The 22693-nt window shown below is 38.0% G+C and overlaps 1 protein-coding gene and 3 pseudogenes across 1 annotated transcript; all 4 read left to right on the top strand.

The window, feature by feature from the left end:
* Positions 1-2938: 2938 nt before the first annotated feature.
* LOC110772538 (putative carboxylesterase 12 pseudogene) lies at positions 2939-4277 on the top strand (annotated as a pseudogene).
* Positions 4278-10045: 5768 nt separating this feature from the next.
* Positions 10046-11325, top strand: LOC110772529 (putative carboxylesterase 12 pseudogene; annotated as a pseudogene).
* A 1746-nt stretch (positions 11326-13071) lies between these two features.
* Positions 13072-14605, top strand: LOC110767911 (putative carboxylesterase 12 pseudogene; annotated as a pseudogene).
* Positions 14606-16372: 1767 nt separating this feature from the next.
* Positions 16373-22384, top strand: LOC110767912 (putative carboxylesterase 12). Its single transcript, XM_088244959.1, has 2 exons — positions 16373-16767; positions 21519-22384. Exons 1-2 carry the CDS (start codon positions 16502-16504, stop codon positions 22207-22209), a joined length of 957 nt encoding a protein of 318 aa, XP_088101085.1. The 5' UTR covers positions 16373-16501; the 3' UTR covers positions 22210-22384.
* The last annotated feature ends 309 nt before the right edge of the window (positions 22385-22693 follow it).

The following is a 22693-nucleotide window of genomic DNA, read 5'->3' as shown; positions in this document are numbered from 1 at the left end:
TTGTGCTTCATGCAGATCCAAATCCTTCTTCAATCTATCCAAATTTCCTCCATCTAGGTATTTACATTTACATTTCATATATGTGTAGGACTTTCTCTGGCTTTTCCATATCAGATTCAATGATTTTATTATTTGGATATTATAAGGATTTTTTCTTTATGTATAAATTATACGCATAAATTACCTAATTTATATAAGCATCTCTTTTATCCTTTGCACTTATATTTGTGATCTCTTGATTCCAACAAATTAATTATATGATTTCTCTAAACCTACAGGTAAATTTGCCAAGCCTATTAGGTAAATGATTATAATATAAAAATTGCCAAGCCTTTTCGGTAAAATACTAAACCTATAGGTACAATAAACCTATATGAATAATGTACCTGCTTTTCTCTTAGAATACAACGCACCTATTTGTTCTGAATAATGTACCTATTTTTCTGTTACAAATAGTATGTCTATTTTTCTGTTACAAAGTACCTATTTTTTCCACACACAAAAAAAAAAAAATACCTGCTTTTTTTTTTTTTGAACATTTCCTATTGAGAGGGATGATAACATATTAAATTCATACACACTACATGGATACTAGAACTTAAATTCATGATAATACACTAGTGGATACTTTGCACTATACCTAATATAAGATAATATAAAAAGGAAAATTCAAATATGTGTGCGTGTGTACTTATCTAAGCACATATATAAATCATAAATGTATGATTGTGAGTGTGTACTTAGCTAGAAATAACATCTCACACACTCCAACCGATGTGTCAAAGCTGATGTGGAATGAAGGCTGAAGATTGAGATGTTATTTTTGACATCCCAAAAGTAAGATTTCAAATGAATATTTTATTGTTTTTTCTTTTCTATTCTTTTTAATTAAAAATAAATCAACACTAAAATGTAATAAAATAATAATTTAATTTGACATATCGGGTGGAGTGTAAAGCTATGTAAGATGTCAAATTGCCACATCAGCCATCAAATTTAAATTTGATGTTTGGTATTTGACATCTCCAAGGTTTGATGTTTGGTATTTGACATCTCCCTTGGAGATGCTCTAAGTTGTTTAAACAATTATATTCAATAACGTGCAAAGTTCTCTAAACTTGAAGAATAATCTTAAATCATCTTCGACGCCAACCGCCCAGCTTATTAGATCTCATTTCAACCATCTAAAAAAGCCTCCCTTTCCCAACCCAAGCCATCAAAGGGCCCACTTTGTGATATTTGGTTTGATATCCTATTATTCGAACCCAAATCTCTGTTCATAATTGAATGCGTTTACGGTAACTCTGAAAAAGAAAGGAAGGAGAATCCCCACAACACAAGGACGACATTTCACATCATACCCTATCCTCTCATCACTACTGTTATGGACAGAGTTTATTAGCTAGCGAGCAGTCTTCTTGTGTCCCATTCCATTCAATCTTTCAACAACTACAATGACTGACGGACTTATCTGATCAACTTATTGTGACGGATGATATTACGAATTTACCCAAATTTTAAAACATTAAAAATAATGAACTCACTTAAAATATAATATAGCATACGTTAGATTTAAGTTTTAGAATTTAGGGTTATAATTAATTAACTGGATCCATGGTATGTCATGCGGTGTTGTCATCGTATACGGCTGACTAACTTCAATTTTATAATGCACTGCTGGGTTCCATTTTCAAATGTGCCAAGTGATTTACCATATTTCAAATTGCACTGGTTTTTTAAAAAAATAAAAATAATAATATTTTTTGTATGTGAATATTCCACAGGTTGGCATTTTGGTCATTTGCTATAATCCGAAACGTTTCTTGCAAGTTGATAGCATCAGCCCTACGCCTTCAATTTCGCAACTGATGGGGAAGGTTTCATGCACATTAGAGAGGAAAAATTCTAGCGTCATGCATGATGCACATCACTTGGTAGAGAATAGCTTTACACGTATTTACTTTCCAATTAAATAATCATAAATGATTTTGAGTGGCTTCAACCAAAAAAGATCAACCATCAATGTTGTCTTATTATTTCGATAGCAATCAGTATCATGTAGTGTTTTGATATGATATAAATAAAGTCTAATTATTTTGTTGATATTGCCTAATTGCTACGCTAACTTCACGTTTGATATGGAAGATTAGACTGGATTAGCTAAATGATTAAGTTTCATTTGCAAGTGAAAAAGAATATGAATATTGTCTTCTAATTTGTAGGATTAGAATGGACTATTCATGAGAGGTTGTCCTTTTTAATCCCACAAAATTGCACATGAAATGTAGTTATTTAGTTAACCCAGGCTAGTTTAGTCTAATCATCCATATCAAACGAGACCTAATAGTACTATTTGACAACTTTGCTATTTAAAAACAACAATATTAACTTTCAAACATGTTATCGCCCCTCTATGTTGGATTAAACTCCATAATCCCACAATAACTTTCAAACATGTGAAGTGCACAATTCTTATTTAATCAATTTGGTAAGACTAAATTAGAGGAAAAGACTTCGCAAATGAAATCAATATAGCGTGAAAAAGACGACGGGAAAAGTAATGTTGAGTGAAGTAGCGCATGCATTAGCACGGAAAACAAAATTGAACCATTCAAATCTTGTAAAAAAGGAGAAAACTTTGAATTTAGATGTGAACTTAGACAGTTTGGCCACTGAAATTCTTTGGCGTCCTAAATAAAACTAAGACCTCAAAATCAAATATATTAAAAGACTTACCTGCCTCCCAATCCTATATGCGTGCATATACGAAGGAAGGCAAAAATTGTCAACAAGAGCAACCAATTTGTTTTTTCTAGAATTAATTTGAAGGTTCCATAAAAAGAAATAAATTATAATGTTGTATTAGATCACGGTCACACTCTACCTTAAATATGAGAAATATAAATTATGTAATCCACCCATATCATATCATAACATGTGTACCAGTTATACCGCTTCAGCTTATTGGCTACCATAAATAGAAACACTAAGACCCCAGCATAGATAGAACTTTTGGTTCTACTCTGCTGTCTGCATAAGAAAGAGAGAGAAAGGCCTCCATAGTTGCTTCTTGTTATTTTCTTCTCTTCCTTCTCCAGTCCGAACCATGAGCAACGAAGACTTAGCCCATGATTTCTCTCCAATGATTAAAGTATACAAAGATGGTCGAGTTGAGAGACTCAAAGGAACAGACAGAGTTCCTCCATCAACACAGCCAGAAAATGGCGTCCAATCAAAGGACGTCGTGATATCACAAGAACCAGCCATATCTGCAAGAATTTACATCCCCAAAACCACCACAGACTCACCCCAAACCAAACTCCCTCTTCTCATTTACTTTCATGGAGGCGGCTTCTGCATTGAAAGTCCATTTTCTCCAGCATATCACAGCTACGTCAACACCTTAGTCTCTGAGGCCAATGTTGTTGCAGTCTCTGTTGACTATAGGCTTGCTCCAGAGCACCCTCTGCCGGCTGCTTACGATGATTCATGGGTTGCTATCAAATGGGTTGCTTCCCATTTTGATGGAAACGGCTCTGAAGAATGGCTAAATAGATTTGCAGATTTACAACGTGTGTTTTTCGCTGGGGACAGCGCTGGTGCTAACATAACACACAGCATGGCTGTGAAATTGGGGTGTGAGAGATTGGTTGGTGTTAAGCTGGTTGGGATTGTTTTGGTGCATCCTTACTTTTGGGGCACAGAGCCAGTTGGGGCAGAGTTAACTACCCCTGCAGCTACAAAAGAGCGTATGGCTGGTGTGTGGCGTTTTGCTTGCCCCTCGACTAGTGGATCCGACGACCCTCTTATAAACCCGGCAAAGGATCCGAAATTGGGGAAATTGGGATGTGAGAAAGTGCTGGTTTGTGTTGCTGAGAAAGATGGGTTGAAAGATAGAGGATGGTATTATAGTGAGATACTGAAAAAGAGTGGGTGGAATGGTGTTGTGGAGGTCATAGAAGCAAAGGGGGAGGGCCATGTGTTCCATTTGTTCAATCCAATTTGTGACAACGCTGTGGCCTTGCAGAAAAAGATTGTTTCTTTCTTGAACTAGAATAATTTTTCTGAAACTTTGGTATACTTAGTAAGTTTTGGTTTCTTTTCTTCATCTGTTTCATGATTTCATCCTCTTTTTTTTGTGAGAAACAAGTTTGATTCAGTAAGAACTCATCCCTTCATCTGTTTCTTTTCCAAAGGAGATGTTAAAGTCGCACCTTCTCACTCCGACAGAAATTTTAAATTCTACGTGAAATTACATTACACTCTCTTGCTGTTATTTTTGATTGTTTTACATTGTGATGTTATTTCATTATCATATTATTATTTTTCAATTAATATGCCTTAATTGTACACCAATAAACAATATATAATAAAATAATATTTTAATTTGACATATCAAGTGAAATGTAAGCCATCAAATTCAAATTTAATATTTGACATTTGAGGGACCTAATGAGTCAATAAATCAATCATTGTCCTAAGAGGCTTGGACGCCAACGACCCAGCCTATTGGATCTCATTTTAGGAAGCTTCTATAACTAGGCAATGTTGATGGGTTATAATGAGGGAGTTCAATCCAATAGTCAAAAAATAACTCTTTTGGCATGTTTACTAATCCGGAATTGAATTAGGGGGAATTGAATTGAGGATGAATTGAATTGAGGATGAGTTGGATTGAGGAGAATTAGATTCCGGATTCCTAATGAAGTTGTTTACTAAACCATATAGATTGAGGGGAGTTAGATTCCGAATTCCTATTGAAGTTGTTTACTAAACCATATGGAATTGGGGTAAGAGTGATACTAATTACTAAAATGTCCACATTTTTTGTTTAAAGTAGATGGCATATTTGAAAATTTGAAAATTGTGTGAGGATATAATGGGTAAAAAAGATGAATTCCTAAGGGGTGAATTCTCCAGGAATTAGAATACCACTTCCAATTCCGGAATTGAATTTCTCCAAAATTAGGAATTCAATTCCTAATTTTGCGTGGGTCCCACTTACTTTTCAATTCCATTATGTGAAGTAAACGCAGGAATCCTCAAAAGTGGAATTCAATTCCTGATGAGAATTCCAATTCCGGATTAGTAAACATGCCTATTAAGGACCCCCTTATTATAACCCCTCACAATAATGCATGTGCATTTCAACATTCTATAAAGGCCTCCCATTAACAATCTAGCAATCAAAGAGCCCACTTTGTGATATTAGGTTTTATAACTTATTCCTTGGACGTCATTCACAGTTTCATGAATATGTGGGATATGAGAATTTATCAAAAATAGCCAAAACTTGATCCCCAATTTTAAAAATGTCAGTTTTTGTAAAATATTTCAAATATAGCAAAAAACTCACCTAAATAGACACAAATGCCCTCAAATTTAAAACCCACATAAACCTAAAAAATAAAACCCTATTAGATTGGGAATCTTTGTACATACGTTTGCAGACGTATTGCTACCCTAGTCAAACAGTAAGTGCAGTTCTTCCTTGGTTCTTCATTTAGTTTCTTCTTCGTCTATTGTTCTTACTATATTATATTACATGTAGGGTAGACATCCAAAAACAATTGAAAAACAAAAATTGTTTTTTTTTTGTTGTTGAATAAAATAGAAAATTGTATATAGTGAATCTGAATTGTGAAGCATAATAAGCCAGACTTTTTCCATTCACATCAAGATAAAAGTTTTCTCTGTCTATAGATTACTGCACTTTAAACTTCCTTATGGTTTTTCATTCCCTTTTATATTTAATTTGAATTTTAGGTATTAATAGGGAGTTTTAATTACAATTATGGAAGTTAATGAAATGCTTGGAATACATTATAAATAAAATATAAAGTCTGATGATAGCGATGTAAAAACATAGGAATACTATAACCGCTTATATCTTACTGGTCATTTAAGTATAAAATTGGGTTTTACACATAGATTTATAGAATTATATGTCTAGGAAGTAGAAATTGTAGGGACTTATATTGGACAAACCCTAAATTTTATTAAGAAACCACAAAAGGGCACAACAATACAACAAAAAGTAAAAATCCAACCAACTAAGCTCAGCAATAAGAATATAAATTTTTTAGTCGAAAATGTTGGGAATACTTATATCATGATTTGATTTTTCTTTGGCCTACAAATCAATTCTTTTATGTGGAAAATTCTTTTGACTTTGTCACTCAGATTTTTCTTTGGCCTACAAATCAATTCTTTTCTGTGGAAAATTATTTTGACTTTGTCACTCAAATTGAACAAATATGTTTGTGTGGCTTTTAAAAGGCAACGTGACGTGTGGGATGAGCTGCCAATTTGAACTTATTAGCTTCTTTGATAAGCCAGTGCAGCATTTATACGTGTGGGGAACACTCGGCGGATTGGTCCATCAGAGAAGACAAAATAATGGTGTCATTCAGACAGACTTGCGCAATTGATCCGGCAATGAGTCTTTCAGTCATTTGCCAAGTTGGTCCCTTCAGCCTCGTTTGTTTTGGAAGATTGTCTTGGCATGAACTATGCTCAGAAATTGTCTTGGCTTGAATTGGCTTAAGTTGAATAACACTTATCCGGTGTTTGGTGATGCTTGGATTGGGACTAAGTTTAAATTGACTAATATCAATAAATAGGATGATATATTTCAACTTCTGTTCTTCTATACAAACGTGGGTTAAAAATATTCCAATTTTTTATTTAATAAGGTTTATTTTTTAGGTTTATACGGGTTTTAAATTTGAGGGCATTTGTGTCTATTTAGGTGAGGTTTTTGCTATATTTGAAATATTTTACAAAAAATGACATTTTTGAAATTAAGGATCAAGTTTTGGCTATTTTTGATAAATTCTCGTGGGATATTAGGTAGAACCCAAGTATTCTTCCAAGTCATTAGCTCCATTGTGAATAAAAGACGTGATTAACCATCCAACAAAAAAACCTAAGCATGGGAAGGGAAAAGAAAATCCCATACTAGAAAATTGAAGAGTACTTACTAATTAAAGAGTCTCTAAGCTGCCAATGGAGTCTAGCCCAATGTGAAAGAGCATTGACTTGCAGACGAAAGATTTCATGTTCAAACTCCCATGATATCTTAGGTGTGTGTGAACTCATGTGGTTTAAATTTAAAAATAAAAATCTCTAAACTGATCCAATATGATATAACTCACATGTGACGAGCCAAATATTTTTCCTTTAAAACATGCACATTTGCACTTTTTCTTTGTTATATGCATATAAAATTATCATGACTGATATAGTGGATGATCTGGGAAATGCTTTTCGAAAATGTCCTGGTCACTTACATCTTGTATGGAACCAAATCTTCCATCATAATTCTATGCTTTGTCGGTTCACTTTGAAAGTCCAAATATATACCTCCCAATAAACAAACAAAAACAGCTGGTTAAGCATTACAGAAAATAGGGGCCATATGGTGTTACAAACATACTCAAATTATAACACATCATAATATTACAAATTCACTTAAAATATAGTAAAGCATATGCCAGATTAAGTTTTAAAATTTAGAGTTATAATTAATCAAACAAATCTGTAGTGTGTTATGTGGTGTTATCGTCACACGTACAATTGCTTACGGGTTTCAAGTAGGGAATATTTTATTTTTAAGGAATAGATCTGATCATCCATGGACCAACTTAAAGTATAAAATGCACTGCTGGGTTCCATTTTCAATTACTTTGCCATATTTTATATTGCACTGGTCCTTTGTTTTTTCTTTTCGTTTTCTCTTTTGGATGCGAATATTCCACGGGTTGGCATTTGGTCATTTGTCAATAGTTTAACAATTAGAAACTTTTCTTGATGAACATTAGCCGCACGTGTTCAATTCAAATTTGGCAACTGAGGGTGAGAAAAATTTCATTCATATGCAGAGCAGGAAAATTCTATCTTGTCTCTTAGCAGAGTAAAAGCAACCAGTCTCATTATATCAATACTATCTCGATATACTATATGTTGATATTGTTCCATTATTTTAATAGCAAACAGTCTCATATAATCTTGATATGACATAAATCATGTATTATTGTTCCGTTGTTATTGTCGATTTGTTACACTATTAACTTTGCTTTCTAAAAGCAATGATGATAACTTTCAAACATTTGATAAGTGATAATGTAAACAAATAAGATAACTAATGAAAAGGACCAAATTCTTATTTAATCAGTGTAGTAATAAGATTAGATTACAGGAAAAATATTAATAAATAACAAAAGATTAGAGGAAAAAGATTTCACAGATGACATCAATATAGCATGAAAGGGAAGCATTTTTGCTCACAGCTTTAACCCAATGTGTACTCTCACCAACCTTCTCAACATTTGACACTGTCTATTGATATAACCATGGTTGCATAAATATAAAGTAAAGAGTTAACTATGGTTATCATGGGCGGAACCAAGGCAAGGGCTGCCCTCGGCTATAACCCAGGGAAGATTTGGGGAAAAAACAAATTAAATATACATATAGCCTAATATTTTAACTATATATATACACAATTTCAACACCAATAGGCATAGTTAGAGGTCTTCCACATTTGTATTTGTTGTCAAAGTTTGTCCCAACATCAATTTTAAAAATTTTATATTAATTTGTCTCCAAAAGAGAAGCACTTTTCTAAATGAAATTCACCATTTCGTGAATAATATGGCTCTAATTTCTTTTTTTTTTTCTTCTTGTGTTTACAATTAGCTTGATATATATGATTTAATGTATACTTTTATTTATAGAAAAACTACAGAAAATGTAAGTACAAAAAAAAAATTTATCATTAGATTTTAAGCTAATAACTTTAGCTAGCCCACCCATTGAAAAATTCCTAGTTCCGCCCTTGATGGTTATGCCAAGGGACACGTGTTAAGTGTTGAAAAGGATAGTGAGAGTACACCTTGAGTTAAAGTAGTGAGTAAAAATATACCCACATGAAAGAGAAGACGATAAAAATTAAGTTGGGAGCCGAAAGCCTATAAGACAAGTAGCATGCATAATTACGGAAAACAAAATAAAACGAATCAAATTTGTTAACGAGTGTTTTAGCACGGGTAAAGGATATCCGGACAATCACACACATTACACAGATTTATAGTGGTTCACCCATGAATAGGGCTACGTCCACTGTAGAGCTTGGTGTTTATATTTCTCTATGAATGAGTATTACAGTATACATGGAGAGCCTGCTGGAGGTCTCTCATAAGTCTTGGCCATGGGAGAGCCTGCTGGAGGTCTCTCATACTATATAGCCAGAAGAGGGGAGCCATGCGTGCCCTTTGTTTAATGCGCAGCATGGGCTGTTTACATGAGGCATAGGAAGGAGGTCCATCTTGGTGCTTGCGGCATGTGGGAGACCAACTTAAGTGGTCCCCTTGCTTAGGCATGTCAGGCCAGCTAGGAGGAGGCGTGGGCCTTCCTTTTTTTTTTGGTGAACGCGTGGGCCTTCCTTTAAGTGCATGGGTTTCTTGCCTTGTCAGATGATAGGGTATATGAGACTTAACCCACGTGGGAGGCCACTATATTGGAGAAAGCACGTGAGGCCAATGATGGTATCAACAAAATTTAAAAAAAAAAATTAGATGTGAACCTAGACAGTTTGACCAGTGGCCATTGAAATTCTTTGGCGTCCTAAATATATAAAAAGATAAGCCGTTCTCTTTGCCAAAACTAGATGCATGAAGTTTCATACGAAGCAAAAATGTCCAACAACAACAACAAATTTGTTTTATTAGAATTAATTTGAAAGTTTTCATAAAAAATGAGTAATTATAATGTGGTATTGGAATACAGTCAAAAGGTATAATTCATTCGCCTACTATAATATAAAGAATATTTATTGATACTCTATCTTAGAAGTTGGAAATATTAGCCAACAGGTTTAACCGAGTGGAAAAGGCATTAACTTGTAAATTAGTGATTGTTGTTCGAACACCCATAACACGTTAATAGTGTTATGTTATGTGAGAAATCCCCTCCCCGTATCATAACAAGTGGACGGGTTTTACAGCGGGAGCGTTTTCAGCACCAAAACAAAAATTTCTCTATTAAAACCCACCAAGGCGCCAGCATAAACACAAAACAAATTTTGCTGCTACTCTTCATAAGAAAGAGAGAGAGAGAGAGAGAAGCCTCTATAGTTGTTTGTTGTTATTCTCTTATTTTCTTTCTCCAATCCAAACCATGAGCAACGAAGAATTAGCCCATGATTTCTCTCCAATGATTAAAGTATACAAAGATGGTCGAGTTGAGAGACTCGCAGGAACAGACAGAGTTCCTCCATCAACACAGCCAGAAAATGGCGTCCAATCAAAGGACGTCGTGATATCACAAGAACCAGCTATATCTGCAAGAATTTACAACCCCAAAACCACCACAGACTCACCCCAAACCAAACTCCCTCTTCTCATTTACTTTCATGGAGGCGGCTTCTGCATTGAAAGTCCATTTTCTCCAGCATATCACAGCTATGTCAACACCTTAGTCTCTGAGGCCAATGTTGTTGCAGTCTCTGTTGACTATAGGCTTGCTCCAGAGCACCCTCTGCCGGCTGCTTACGATGATTCATGGGCTGCTATCAAATGGGTTGCTTCCCATTTTGATGGAAACGGCTCTGAAGAATGGCTAAATAGATTTGCAGATTTACAACGTGTGTTTTTCGCTGGGGACAGCGCTGGTGCTAATATATCACACAACATGGCTTTGAAATTGGGGTGTGAGAGATTGGTTGGTGTTAAGCTGGTTGGGATTGTTTTGGTGCATCCTTACTTTTGGGGCACGGAGCCAGTTGGGGCAGAGTTAACTACACCTGCAGCTACAAAAGAGTATATGGCTGGTGTGTGGCGTTTTGCTTGCCCTTCGACTAGTGGATCCGACGATCCGCTTATAAACCCGGCTAAGGATCCGAAATTGGGGAAATTGGGTTGTGAGAAAGTGCTGGTTTGTGTTGCTGAGAAAGATGGGTTGAAAGATAGAGGATGGCATTATAGTGAGATACTGAAAAAGAGTGGGTGGAATGGTGCCATGGAGGTCGTAGAAGCAAAGGGGGAGGCCCATGTGTTCCATTTGTTCGATCCAATTTGTGACAACGCTGTGGCCTTGCAGAAAAAGATTGTTTCTTTCTTGAACTAGAATAATTTTTTTTCTGAAACTTGGGGGTACTTAGTAATATGACCATATACCCTATGAGCTAGGTTTGTGGTTTTGGTTTCTTTTCTTCATCTGTTTCATGATTTCATCCCTTGTATGTTTCTTGGTTGAAATAAAAGATTCTGTTTCAAAGACTATACCTTTTACTGGATTTAAAGTGAAATTGTGCAAGTACCATTACTTCAAATGTCAATACAGATTGTTTAGCATTGGATGATCAAACAAGTATGAATATGTTTTGTGTTGGTTTTCTTTCTTCTGTAAAATATTAAGTATGAGAGATCAACTGGCTTTCCATAGATTGCTTGGGTTGTTACTTTGTTATGTCTTCATTTTGAAAAATATGGGTGAGTTTTGTTTTGAAGACCAAAAAAGTGAATATGGGTGAGTTTTGTTTTGTTTTGTTTGTTTGTTTTTTTTAATAAAAACTACACAGGAACTTACATCTAATAGAAGAGAAGAAAAATTAGACCAATTTCAGCAAAGCCAACCAATACTGTCATGATTATTAGTAGTTGCTTTAAGGCCTAAAGGAGAAAGTTGATTCCAAAAGTTGTGAAGTATAGGAACAATTAGCAAATAAATGATTATATGTTTCAGGATGTTGTTGACAAAAGGGACAAATATTGGATAAATTAGAAAAGCTTCTAAGTCGATCACGAGTATTTAATCTTTTTTTTTTTTACAAAAATCCAAGTAATTTTTTTAATTTTAAGGTAATTTTAGATTCCAGATTTTTAATAAATATTAATTATTAGTGTATTATGGGGCTTGAACTGAATCACTTGTGAGCACACCAAAGACTTGGACTAATCCAATTACATTACTTGGCAATACACTATTACGTGAGTATTGGTGGATTTTGAAAACATCCTAAAAAGGTCAAGCCCTGATTGGCATCCTACTAAAAAGGAAATTAAAAAACTATGATTCTTTTTAAAAGCATGAGTTTTCAAATAATGATTTTAAGATCTAAAAACTTGTTTAGTATTGAACTACAAACTATTTTTAAGATCTACAAAAAATTGAAATTAAAAAAATCAGAAACCCTAATCCCTAAATTGAAATTAACAAAAGAAAAGGAAAAATAGGTGAGAGGTGAGGCATGATTTGTGTTGCGTAATGACTCCAACACTTCGGTGGTTTTGGTGGTTATTGGTTTGCAAAGACTAACCCGAGAGAGAGAGAGAGAGAGAGAGAGAGTATAAAACCTCATTTTTTTTGCTCTTAATAATATGGGTGTCTTTGAATTTTTTTTGGGTTTGGTTTTTAAAAATGGGCTTACCAAACAAGTTTTTGGGGCAAATTTGTTTTTTAGTTTATAAAATTGGATCCAAGTAGAATACCAAATGGGCCCTCATTTTCTAGTTTTGGTTTCATTTTTTTACCCTCCTTTCGCATCCACAAGTTCTAAATCGTCATTTGACAACAACAAAAAAACCAATTCTAAATCATCACACATACATCGAACTCTAGTCCTAACCGATATATGGAACCTTCTGACTTGGACCCGGTTGCTTGACTATGATGTTTGGTCATAAACTCAATCTTAAGACCCTCGAATTAGCCTTGAGACCTCGAAACCCAAAATTGACAAAAAATTCATCGAAAATGTTGCATACTCTTCACAACATGCACTTTCACAATTTAACCACAAGAAAAATTCCATTTCAAAGTTCCACATAAGTATCTGTTTCTTCAAAGTTACATTATAACTGAACTTAGTTAAAATTGAAATTATGATAAGTGTCTTGCGACCCTAAGTAAGGGGACCAACCTATTACCCCTTGACCACACTCCAATCACTGTCAGACTCGCACACATGGCATTAATACCCACATATGTGTTGTGTCCCCACCCCCTTCTTCATGGACCCTGGACCTGTAGAAAAACTTGTATAATACTGCTTTGTTATGTAGAAACTTTATCATGTATGACATGCCATAATTGGACGGGATATCAAAATAGTGTTATTCCAGACCCGTCGAACTCCCAACCTGCCCCTTCTAACAATCAAACCTACTCCCTTAGCCAATGCTACAAATGAAATGAGTGACTTCTTGACCAAATCAGTTACCAGTGGATCCAACCTTATAACTACCGAACCTGACCCGAAGGAAGGCAAAAATGTCCAATAACAACCAAGTCAACGACCTAACAATCAATGTTGCTCCTACTCTGCACTCTGCTATCGGCATAAGAAAGACAGAGAAGAGAAAGAGGCCTCCATAGTTGTTTGTTCTTATTCTCTTCTATTCCTTCTTCAACCCAAGTCATGAGCAACGAAGAATTAGCCTATGATTTCTCCCCAATAATTAAAGTATACAAAGATGGACGAGTTGAAAGACTCAAAGGCACAGACGTAGTTCCTCCATCAACAGATCCCAAAACTGGCGTCCAATCAAAAGACTTTGTGATCTCACAAGAACCAGCCGTATCTGCAAGGCTTTACATCCCAAAATCCACCACCGCCACCACCACCACAAGCGCACCCCAAACCAAACTCCCTCTTCTCATTTACTTTCATGGAGGCGGCTTCTGCATTGGAAGTTCATCTTCTCCCACATATCACAGCTACCTCAATGCCTTAGTCTCTGAGGCCAATGTTGTGGCTGTCTCTGTTGACTATAGGCTTGCCCCAGAGCACCCTCTGCCAGCTGCTTATGATGATTCATGGGCTGCTCTCAAATGGGTTGCTTCCCATTCTGATGGAAACGGCTCTGAAGATTGGCTAAATAGATTTGCAGATTTCCATCGTGTGTTTTTCGCTGGGGACAGCGCTGGGGCTAATATAACACACAACATGGCTGTGAAATTGGGGTGTGAGGGATTGGTTGGTGTTAAGTTGATTGGGATTGTTTTGGTGCATCCATACTTTTGGGGCACAGAGCCAGTTGGGGCAGAGTTAACTACTCCTGCAGCTGCAAGAGAGTATATGGCTGGAATTTGGAGTTTTGCTTGCACTTCGACTAGTGGATCCGACGACCCGCTTTTAAACCCGGGTAAGGATCCAAAATTGAAGCAATTGGGTTGTGTGAAAGTGCTGGTTTTTGTTGCTGAGAAAGATGTGTTGAAAGATAGAGGATGGCATTACAGTGAGACACTGAAAAGGAGTGGGTGGAATGGGGATGTGGAGGTCATAGAAGCAGAGGGGGAGGGGCATGTGTTCCATTGTATCAATCCCACTTGTGACAATGCTGTGGCCATGGAGAAAAAGATTGTTGCTTTCTTGAATTAGAATAATTTGCCTGAAACTTGGGTGTAGTTAGAGATTTGTGGTTTTCCATTGTTGTATGTTTTATTTTATATATGTTTCTTGAATAAATAAAACATTCCGATGTTAAATATGGAACTATATTTTTTGTCCTGCAAAATCAAGAAATGCATTTATGCCTAATTTAGGGTAGATTTGTTTCAAAGATTTCATACCTACTACTGGATGTAAAGTGAAATTGTGCAAGTTCTGCATAATAAGATGCCAAACTGTCACATGTCAATACATAGTGTTTAACATTGGGTTATCTTTTTTCTGGAAATGGGAAGAGATCAAAATTCACATGGGAGTTTTAAAGAAAAAAGAAAAACTTATGGTAAGTATTATACGCATGAACTCATGAATTTTACTACCATCGGACACCAATGAAATATAGTATTTTTCAGCATTCGTTTCTTTGATTTTGGTTTTTTTTTCCTTTCACAACATCAGCCATGAATTTGTTTTGGTGTGCTGCTGAGGAAGTTTATTTAGATTTAAAATATATATATACGTGAACTGTTAAATTATCGAATTTGGTTTTGATACTCAAAAAACTAAAATGACCAATCCCTTCCTAATGGAGGGCAATGCTGCTATTCCCATCTCCTTGTCTTATTTTCCCACCCACCTTATCTTCAAAATTTTAAAGGCAAATTTACCCCATTGTAAAACGATTTTTAAGAACTTAACTCTAAGTTAACACTTTTAAGTCAAGAAAATAAAAGTAAAAATAAAAACAGAAAATTAGAATAAATAAATAAAAGAGCCTAGCAAACAACCTCCAGACTACCCACCCCACCCGTTCCCATGACAACCAAACCAACCTCCCCTCCTCACCTCACCGGCAGCCACATCATCAATTGCCACCTAAACCAAATGAGTTTCTGTTGTAAGATTCCCAGTTGCCCTCCTTATGCACATAGTTTAAGCGTCCACCCAAGAAAACGTGGTATGATATTCATGAAAGAAGAGTTCCGCTGTGTGATTATTGGAAAAGCGAAAAGAGCAGTTCGCTCTTTCCTTTTTTCGGTGCTACCTTTTTCTTTCCAAGGGATTGGATTGGGATGTATAATAACCTTTTTTTTTTAGGATGCCCGGGAACAACTCCTAGGTCAATTAAGGATCAAATGTTGGAACCTCATGGGTAAGGATAAGGTGTTGCTCTGTTTCCCCAAGGATATGATTAAAAAGCTGCTCTTGCAAGAGGGTTTTTCTTTCTCTACATGCGAGGGTAGGGTGGTGCTTCTTCTTTTTTTTTTTTTTTTTTTTTTCTTTCCTACATGATGTGTGTGAGTTATTTTATTTTGTCTTTTTTTTTTCTTTTGTTGTGTTGTGTGTGAGTTCCCCCACACCCCAACTAGATGAGGTTGGTTATTTAAATTGGGTGAGCTAGGATTTTTTTTGTGTGGCCCCCCCCCCCGCCCCCTAGCCCAGGTTTGCCAAACTAAAGGTCCGTCCCTGAATTGGAGCATTTAAGTTCCCTTTGAAATAATTACGAAATGATTGCCTCATTCCAACTTAGAGGGAGAGAGACGGTCTTCTTCTTCAACTTAATTTGTACTAATTTTTTTAAAAATGTTGGTTTGTGAATTTTGATCTCTTCCCATTTCCAAGTATGGATATGATTTGTGTTGGTTTTCTTTGTTTAGTAATTTTTTTTAAAGGACTTTTTCTATTGAGATGAGCGATAGTATACTAAACTCACACACACTACAAGGATGTTAGGACTCGAACCCTGAACCTTTCTTGAGAGAGCAATTGCTCCAAACCATCCCATATAATCTTGATATGACATAAATAAAGTAGAATTATTTTGTAATTCTACGTCAAAATCAAATATTTGAAAGGACTTGTCTGTCCTTCTATTTGCCAAAACTAGATGCATTAAGGAAGGCAAAAATGTCCAACAACAACCAATTTGTATTTTTTAGAATTAATTTAAATGGTGCATAAAAGCCCATCAAGTCCTCAACGCACAACCATAAATTTTGCTCCCACTCTCCACTCTGCTATCTGCATAAGAAATACATAGAAGAGAGAGAGAGAGGCCTCCATTATTGTTTGCTCTTATACTCTTCTCTTCATTCTTCAACCGAAATCATGAGCAATGAAGAATTAGCCTACGATTTCTCTCCAATGCTTAAAGTATACAAAGATGGTCGAGTTGAAAGACTTATAGGCACAGACATAGCTCCTCCATCAACAGATCCCAAAACTGGCGTCCAATCAAAAGACGTTGTGATCTCACAAGAACCAGCCATATCTGCAAGGCTTTACATCCCAAAATCCACCACCACAAGCTCACCCCAAACCAAACTCCCTCTTCTCATTTACTTCCATGGAGGCGGCTTCTGCATTGAAAGTTCATCTTATCAGAGGATTGTAACCACTTGTACCAGTCCGTTAGTCTCTTTATTTTGAATTCATTGTACAGATAATATTAGCCCGTTAGTTTCTCCAGTTTGTATTCATTCAAATAGTTGTTCCTTAGAGTTAGGAGATAGTTTCAAACTGTTTTATCTTTTAGGATTTCAAACAAGTGTTTGTTATTCCTATGTGTATTTAATTGCTGAAAAGTGTATATGAAATTCAGAGTTGATTTCCTCAATCTGATATGGTATCAGTAGTCTAAGCCGATCCATTTCTCATCGTCTCCCCTGTTCTTCAGCACTCATGGCCACCGAGTCTGCACCTGCAACCATCCTAAACACCAATGCAACACATCAAACTCTCATCAGCATCAACGTTGCTGCTCAAGCTCCTCTCAAACTTACCTCTACCAATTACCTTTCCTGGAAACTACAATTCCAATCCCTCTTCATTGGCTATGATCTTCTTGGCTATATTGATGGCTCCAAACCATGTCCTCCAGCCACCTTGACCCAAGAAAATACCACCAGACCCAATCCCAGCTACAGTTTATGGATCCGACAGGATCAACTGATTCTCAACGCCATTATTGGCTCCCTTTCACCCACCATTATCTCCTTCATAGCTCAAGCCCAAACCTCTAAACAAGCCTGGACAACTCTAGCCAACACTTATGCTAAACCCTCTCGTGGTCGCATCAAACAAATCAAACACCAACTCAAATACACCACCAAAGGCTCCCTTAGCATCACTGAGTTTATGCAATCCATCAAAACTCGAGCCGACGATCTTGCTCTTCTTGGCGCCTCCCTTGATGAAGAAGAAATCACAGACAAAATCCTCGATGGCCTCGGTGATGAGTACAAAGAGTTAGTCCGCGCGGTCCAAGCAAGAGACACCTCTATCACCTTTGAAGAACTTCACGAAAAACTCCTCAATTTTGAAGCCTCCCTTCAAAGCATCCCACCTGAGCCACACCATTTTCCAGCTACTGCAAATCCCACATCCAGAACCAACACCAGAAACTGGCGTCCTTCTCCACCACAAGGCAACACCACCACCAATTGGCGCCCATCCTCCAACTCCACCAACCGCCCACCTGCTGCAACTCCAAATCCATCACAGGGCACTCGTCCTCCTCCCAGGCCATACCTTGGCTACTGCCAAATTTGCAGGACTCAAGGTCACACTGCCAAACGGTGTCCATCATTTCGGCTCATACCAGTTCACACTCCCCCCTCCTCCAGCTCTTCCCAACAAGGCACACCATGGCAACCACAAGCTCATCTTGCCACCCATCCTTCCACCTCATCATCCTGGCTTCTGGACAGTGGTGCATCACACCATGTCACGTCTGATCTCAACAACCTCTCCCTGCATGCTCCCTACATGGGCACTGATGACATCATGATCGGAGATGGCTCTAACCTTGCCATCACCCACACTGGTTCCACCTCTCTCAAAACTCCCCACAATAATTTTACATTAAACAATGTTCTATGTGTTCCAACTATGAAAAAGAACCTGATTTCTATTTCACAGTTTTGCACTTCTAACAATGTTTCCATTGAGTTCTTACCATCAACTTTTCTTGTGAAGGAACTTCAGACCGGGGTAACAGTGCTCAAGGGTCAGACTAAAGATGGTGTATATGAGTGGCCAACCTCCTCCCCTTTAATTGCCTTCTCTGCAACAAAGACCTCGTCCCTAGACTGGCACCATCGCTTAGGACATCCTGCTTTTCCAATTCTCAAACATATTGTTTCTAGCAATTGCTTAGGCGTCTCTTCCTCTTTGTCATCTGATTTTTCATGTAATGCGTGTCTTTGCAATAAAAGCCACAAATTGCCTTTCTCCAGCTCTGCAATTGTCTCTACTCAACCTCTTGAAATTATATTTTCAGATGTCTGGACATCTCCAATTTACTCACATAATGGCTTTAAATATTATGTAATCTTCATTGATCATTTCACTAAATATATCTGGTTTTACCCACTCAAAAACAAATCTGATGTCAAAGAAGTCTTCATAAGATTCAAAGCCATTGTAGAAAAACACTTCCATTCCACCATCAAAACACTCTACTCTGACAATGGTGGTGAGTACATTTCCCTTTCTAATTTTCTTTCCACCAATGGTATCTCTCATCTCACCACCCCCCCTCATACACCTGAACACAATGGTTACTCCGAAAGGAGGCACCTCCACATCGTTGAAACCGGCCTTGCCCTCCTCACTCATGCTTCTTTACCAATCTCCTACTGGACCTATGCCTTTGCCACAGCCGTCTACCTCATCAACAGAATGCCCACTCCCACTTTAAATCTCTCCTCCCCCTACCACAAAATCTTTCAGACAGTCCCAAACTACTCGAAATTAAAGGTCTTTGGTTGCTTATGCTACCCTTGGCTCAAACCTTACACCTCACACAAACTTGAGTCACGGTCCAAGCCGTGTGTTTTCCTTGGGTACTCTCTCACTCAAAGTGCATACTACTGTCTTGATCCTTCAACCTCCAAAATTTATGTCTCACGACATGTCAAATTTGTTGAATCACAGTTTCCTTACTCTTCACTGTCTAGTCCGTCCTCTAGTCGTCATCTCAACCCCATTGCCACTTGGATTCCTGCCCCAATTACAATTCTCTCACCCTCTTCCCAGCCGCCACTCACTATGCCATCTGAAGTCATCGTCTCTCAGCAACCTCTAAATGAAGCCCCAACATCCACTCCAGTACAGGTTCCATTCCCCAACACAAACCAGCCCCCCCACTCACACCAACCCTCCTTGACATCCTCAACCAATTCAACCCCCTCACCACAAATCCCAACGTCACCTCCTAACCCACCTGACCCTCATCCCCTTCCAACTCACTCAATGACCACCCGAGCCAAGAACCACATTCATAAACCCATCACTAAAATGAACCTTCTTACTCAACTCTCAAAATCCAACGACCTTGAACCAACCACCGTGTCTACTGCCCTTAAAGATCCAAAGTGGCGTAAAGCCATGTCTGATGAGTGTGATGCTTTAGTTAGAAACGGGACATGGGAACTTGTTCCACCTGATTCTACACAAAATGTAGTTGGATGTAAATGGGTTTTTAGAATTAAACGTAACTCTGATGGCTCTATTGACAGGTTCAAAGCACGTTTGGTCGCAAAAGGCTTTCATCAAAGACCAGGCGTCGATTATCTAGACACTTTCAGCCCTGTTGTCAAACCAACAACAGTTCGTGTTGTCCTCAGTCTTGCTGTATCTCGGGGTTGGTCTTTGCGTCAACTTGATGTCAACAATGCCTTCCTCCAAGGCCACCTCTCCGAGCACGTCCACATGCAACAACCCCCAGGTTTTGTTGATCAAGATCATCCATCTTATGTCTGCAAACTTCGAAAAGCCATCTATGGCCTCAAACAAGCACCGAGAGCATGGTATCATGAACTTCGCACTTTTCTTCTTTATTCTGGCTTCAAAAATTCCCATGCAGATACCTCTCTATTTGTTCTCACTATTGCTGGCCATCGTATGTATCTACTTGTCTATGTGGATGACTTAATCATCACTGGAGACAACACTAAGATGATTGACTCCTTTGTTGATGTTCTTGCTAATCGGTTTTCAATTAAGGATCTTGGCCAGCTGTCTTATTTTTTGGGTGTGGAGGTAATCCCCAATCAGCACGGTATTTTATTATCTCAACGGCGTTACATTTTGGACATTCTCGCTAGAACTCATATGACTGATGCCAAACCTGTGCTCACTCCCATTCCGACTAGCCCACCGTTGCTAAAGTTAGGCTCTGCCTTACCTGATCCCACCGAGTACAGAACAGTTGTTGGCAGCCTTCAATATCTCTTGATTACAAGACCAGACCTTGCATTTGCGGTTAACAAACTCGCTCAGTACATGCACACTCCAACCACCGATCATTGGAGCTTTGTTAAACGTCTCTTACGTTATCTCTGTGGCACTATTAATGAAGGTCTCCAACTACATCGTCAGTCCCCATTGAATCTCCACGCCTATTCGGACGCAGACTGGGCAGGTGACAAGAATGATTTTTCATCCACCAGTGCTTATGTCACCTATCTTGGGTCTACTCCAGTCTCCTGGAGTTCTAACAAGCAGAAATCTGTTGCAAGGTCTTCCACTGAAGCTGAGTACAGGTCAGTAGCTAATGCAGCTGCTGAGCTCAACTGGCTTTGCTATCTCCTCACTGATCTTGGTGTTCAACTGCCCTGCTGTCCCGTTATTTATTGCGACAATGTTGGAGCCACACAACTCTGTTCCAATCCCGTGTTTCACTCCAGAATGAAACATGTTGCCGTTGACTTTCACTTCATCAGGAACCAGGTACAGAACGGTGTCCTTCGGGTTGCTCATGTATCCTCCGCAGATCAGCTCGCAGATGCACTTACCAAGCCTCTGCATCGTGTTCGTTTTCTGGATCTCAAATTCAAGATTGGACTTCGATCTCGAGCTCCATCTTGAGGGGGCATATCAGAGGATTGTAACCACTTGTACCAGTCCGTTAGTCTCTTTATTTTGAATTCATTGTACAGATAATATTAGCCCGTTAGTTTCTCCAGTTTGTATTCATTCAAATAGTTGTTCCTTAGAGTTAGGAGATAGTTTCAAACTGTTTTATCTTTTAGGATTTCAAACAAGTGTTTGTTATTCCTATGTGTATTTAATTGCTGAAAAGTGTATATGAAATTCAGAGTTGATTTCCTCAATCTGATACATCTTCTCCCACATATCACAACTACCTCAACGCCTTAGTCTCCGAGGCCAATGTTGTTGCAGTCTCTGTTGACAATAGGCTTGCCCCAGAGCACCCTCTGCCGGCTGCTTACGAAGATTCATGGGCTGCTCTCAAATGGGTTGCTTCCCATTCTGATGGAAACGGCTCTTCAGATTGGCTAAACAGTTTTGCAGATTTCCAGCGTGTGTTTTTCGCTGGGGACAGTGCAGGGGGTAATTTAGCACACAACATGGCTTTGAAAGTGGGGTGTGAGGGATTGGCTGGTGGTGTTAATCTGATTGGGATTGTGTTGGTGCATCCTTACTTTTGGGGCACAGAGCCAGTTGGGGGGGAAGAGTCAACTGCCCCTGCAGCTGGAAGAGAGTTCATTTCTGCTTTGTGGCGTTTTACTTACCCTTCGACTAGTGGATCCGATGACCCGTTTTTCAATCCAGGTAAGGATTCGAAGTTGGGGGAATTGGGTTGTGTGAAAGTGCTGGTTTTTGTTGCTGAGAAAGATATCTTGAAAGATAGAGGAGTGTATTACAGTGAGATACTGAGAAAGAGTGGGTGGAAAGGAGTTGTGGAGCTCATAGAAGCAACGGGGGAGGGCCATGTGTTCCATTTGGAAGATCCAACTTGTGACAATGCTGTGGCCCTGGAGAAAAAGACTGTTGCTTTCTTGAATTAGAATAATTTGCCTGAGACTTTGGTGTGCTTAGTAGTATGACCATAGCCTCTAAGCCATGTTAGTGGTTGTACTTCTTTGTTGGGTTCTTCTTTTGTTCATCTGTTTTATGCCTTGGATTATGCTTTATGTATGGTTTTTGCTTAAATAAATAAAACATCTGATGTGAAATATGAAAGATTGGGTGACCAAACAAACAAGTATGATTATGATTGGTGTTGGTGTCGGTTTTCTTTCTTCTGTGAATATTAAGCAGGAGAGATCAAATGGTTTGGATAGATTGCTGGTTTGTACTTTGTTATGTTTATCAGAAAAAGAGGGGCTATTTTGAACATAAACTTTGTGAAAGAAAAAGGTGAGCCACACAAGTCATTCTCAGCCCCTTGGATATAATGGCGATCAGTCAAACGTGCCTGCTGGGTCTATCCATGGCCCTTGCAAAGACGTGTTTTGTATAACAGACCTGTAGGGCCCACTACTTTGGTCA

The sequence above is a fragment of the Prunus avium genome, chromosome 8 (assembly GCF_965620075.1).
Source record: "Prunus avium chromosome 8, drPruAviu1.hap1.1, whole genome shotgun sequence".
In the NCBI taxonomy this organism is placed as follows: domain Eukaryota; kingdom Viridiplantae; phylum Streptophyta; class Magnoliopsida; order Rosales; family Rosaceae; genus Prunus; species Prunus avium.
Note: the sequence above shows the minus strand (reverse complement) of the source record. Positions and strands in the feature narration are given on the sequence as shown.

Excerpts from the sequence above, each read along its gene's own strand:
- LOC110767912 (XM_088244959.1), top strand. The coding sequence starts at position 16,502 with ATGAGCAATGAAGAATTAGCCTACGATTTCTCTCCAATGCTTAAAGTA. Across the intron at positions 16,768-21,518 it reads GGCTTCTGCATTGAAAGTTC|ATCTTCTCCCACATATCACA; the intron begins ATCTTATCAGAG and ends TCAATCTGATAC.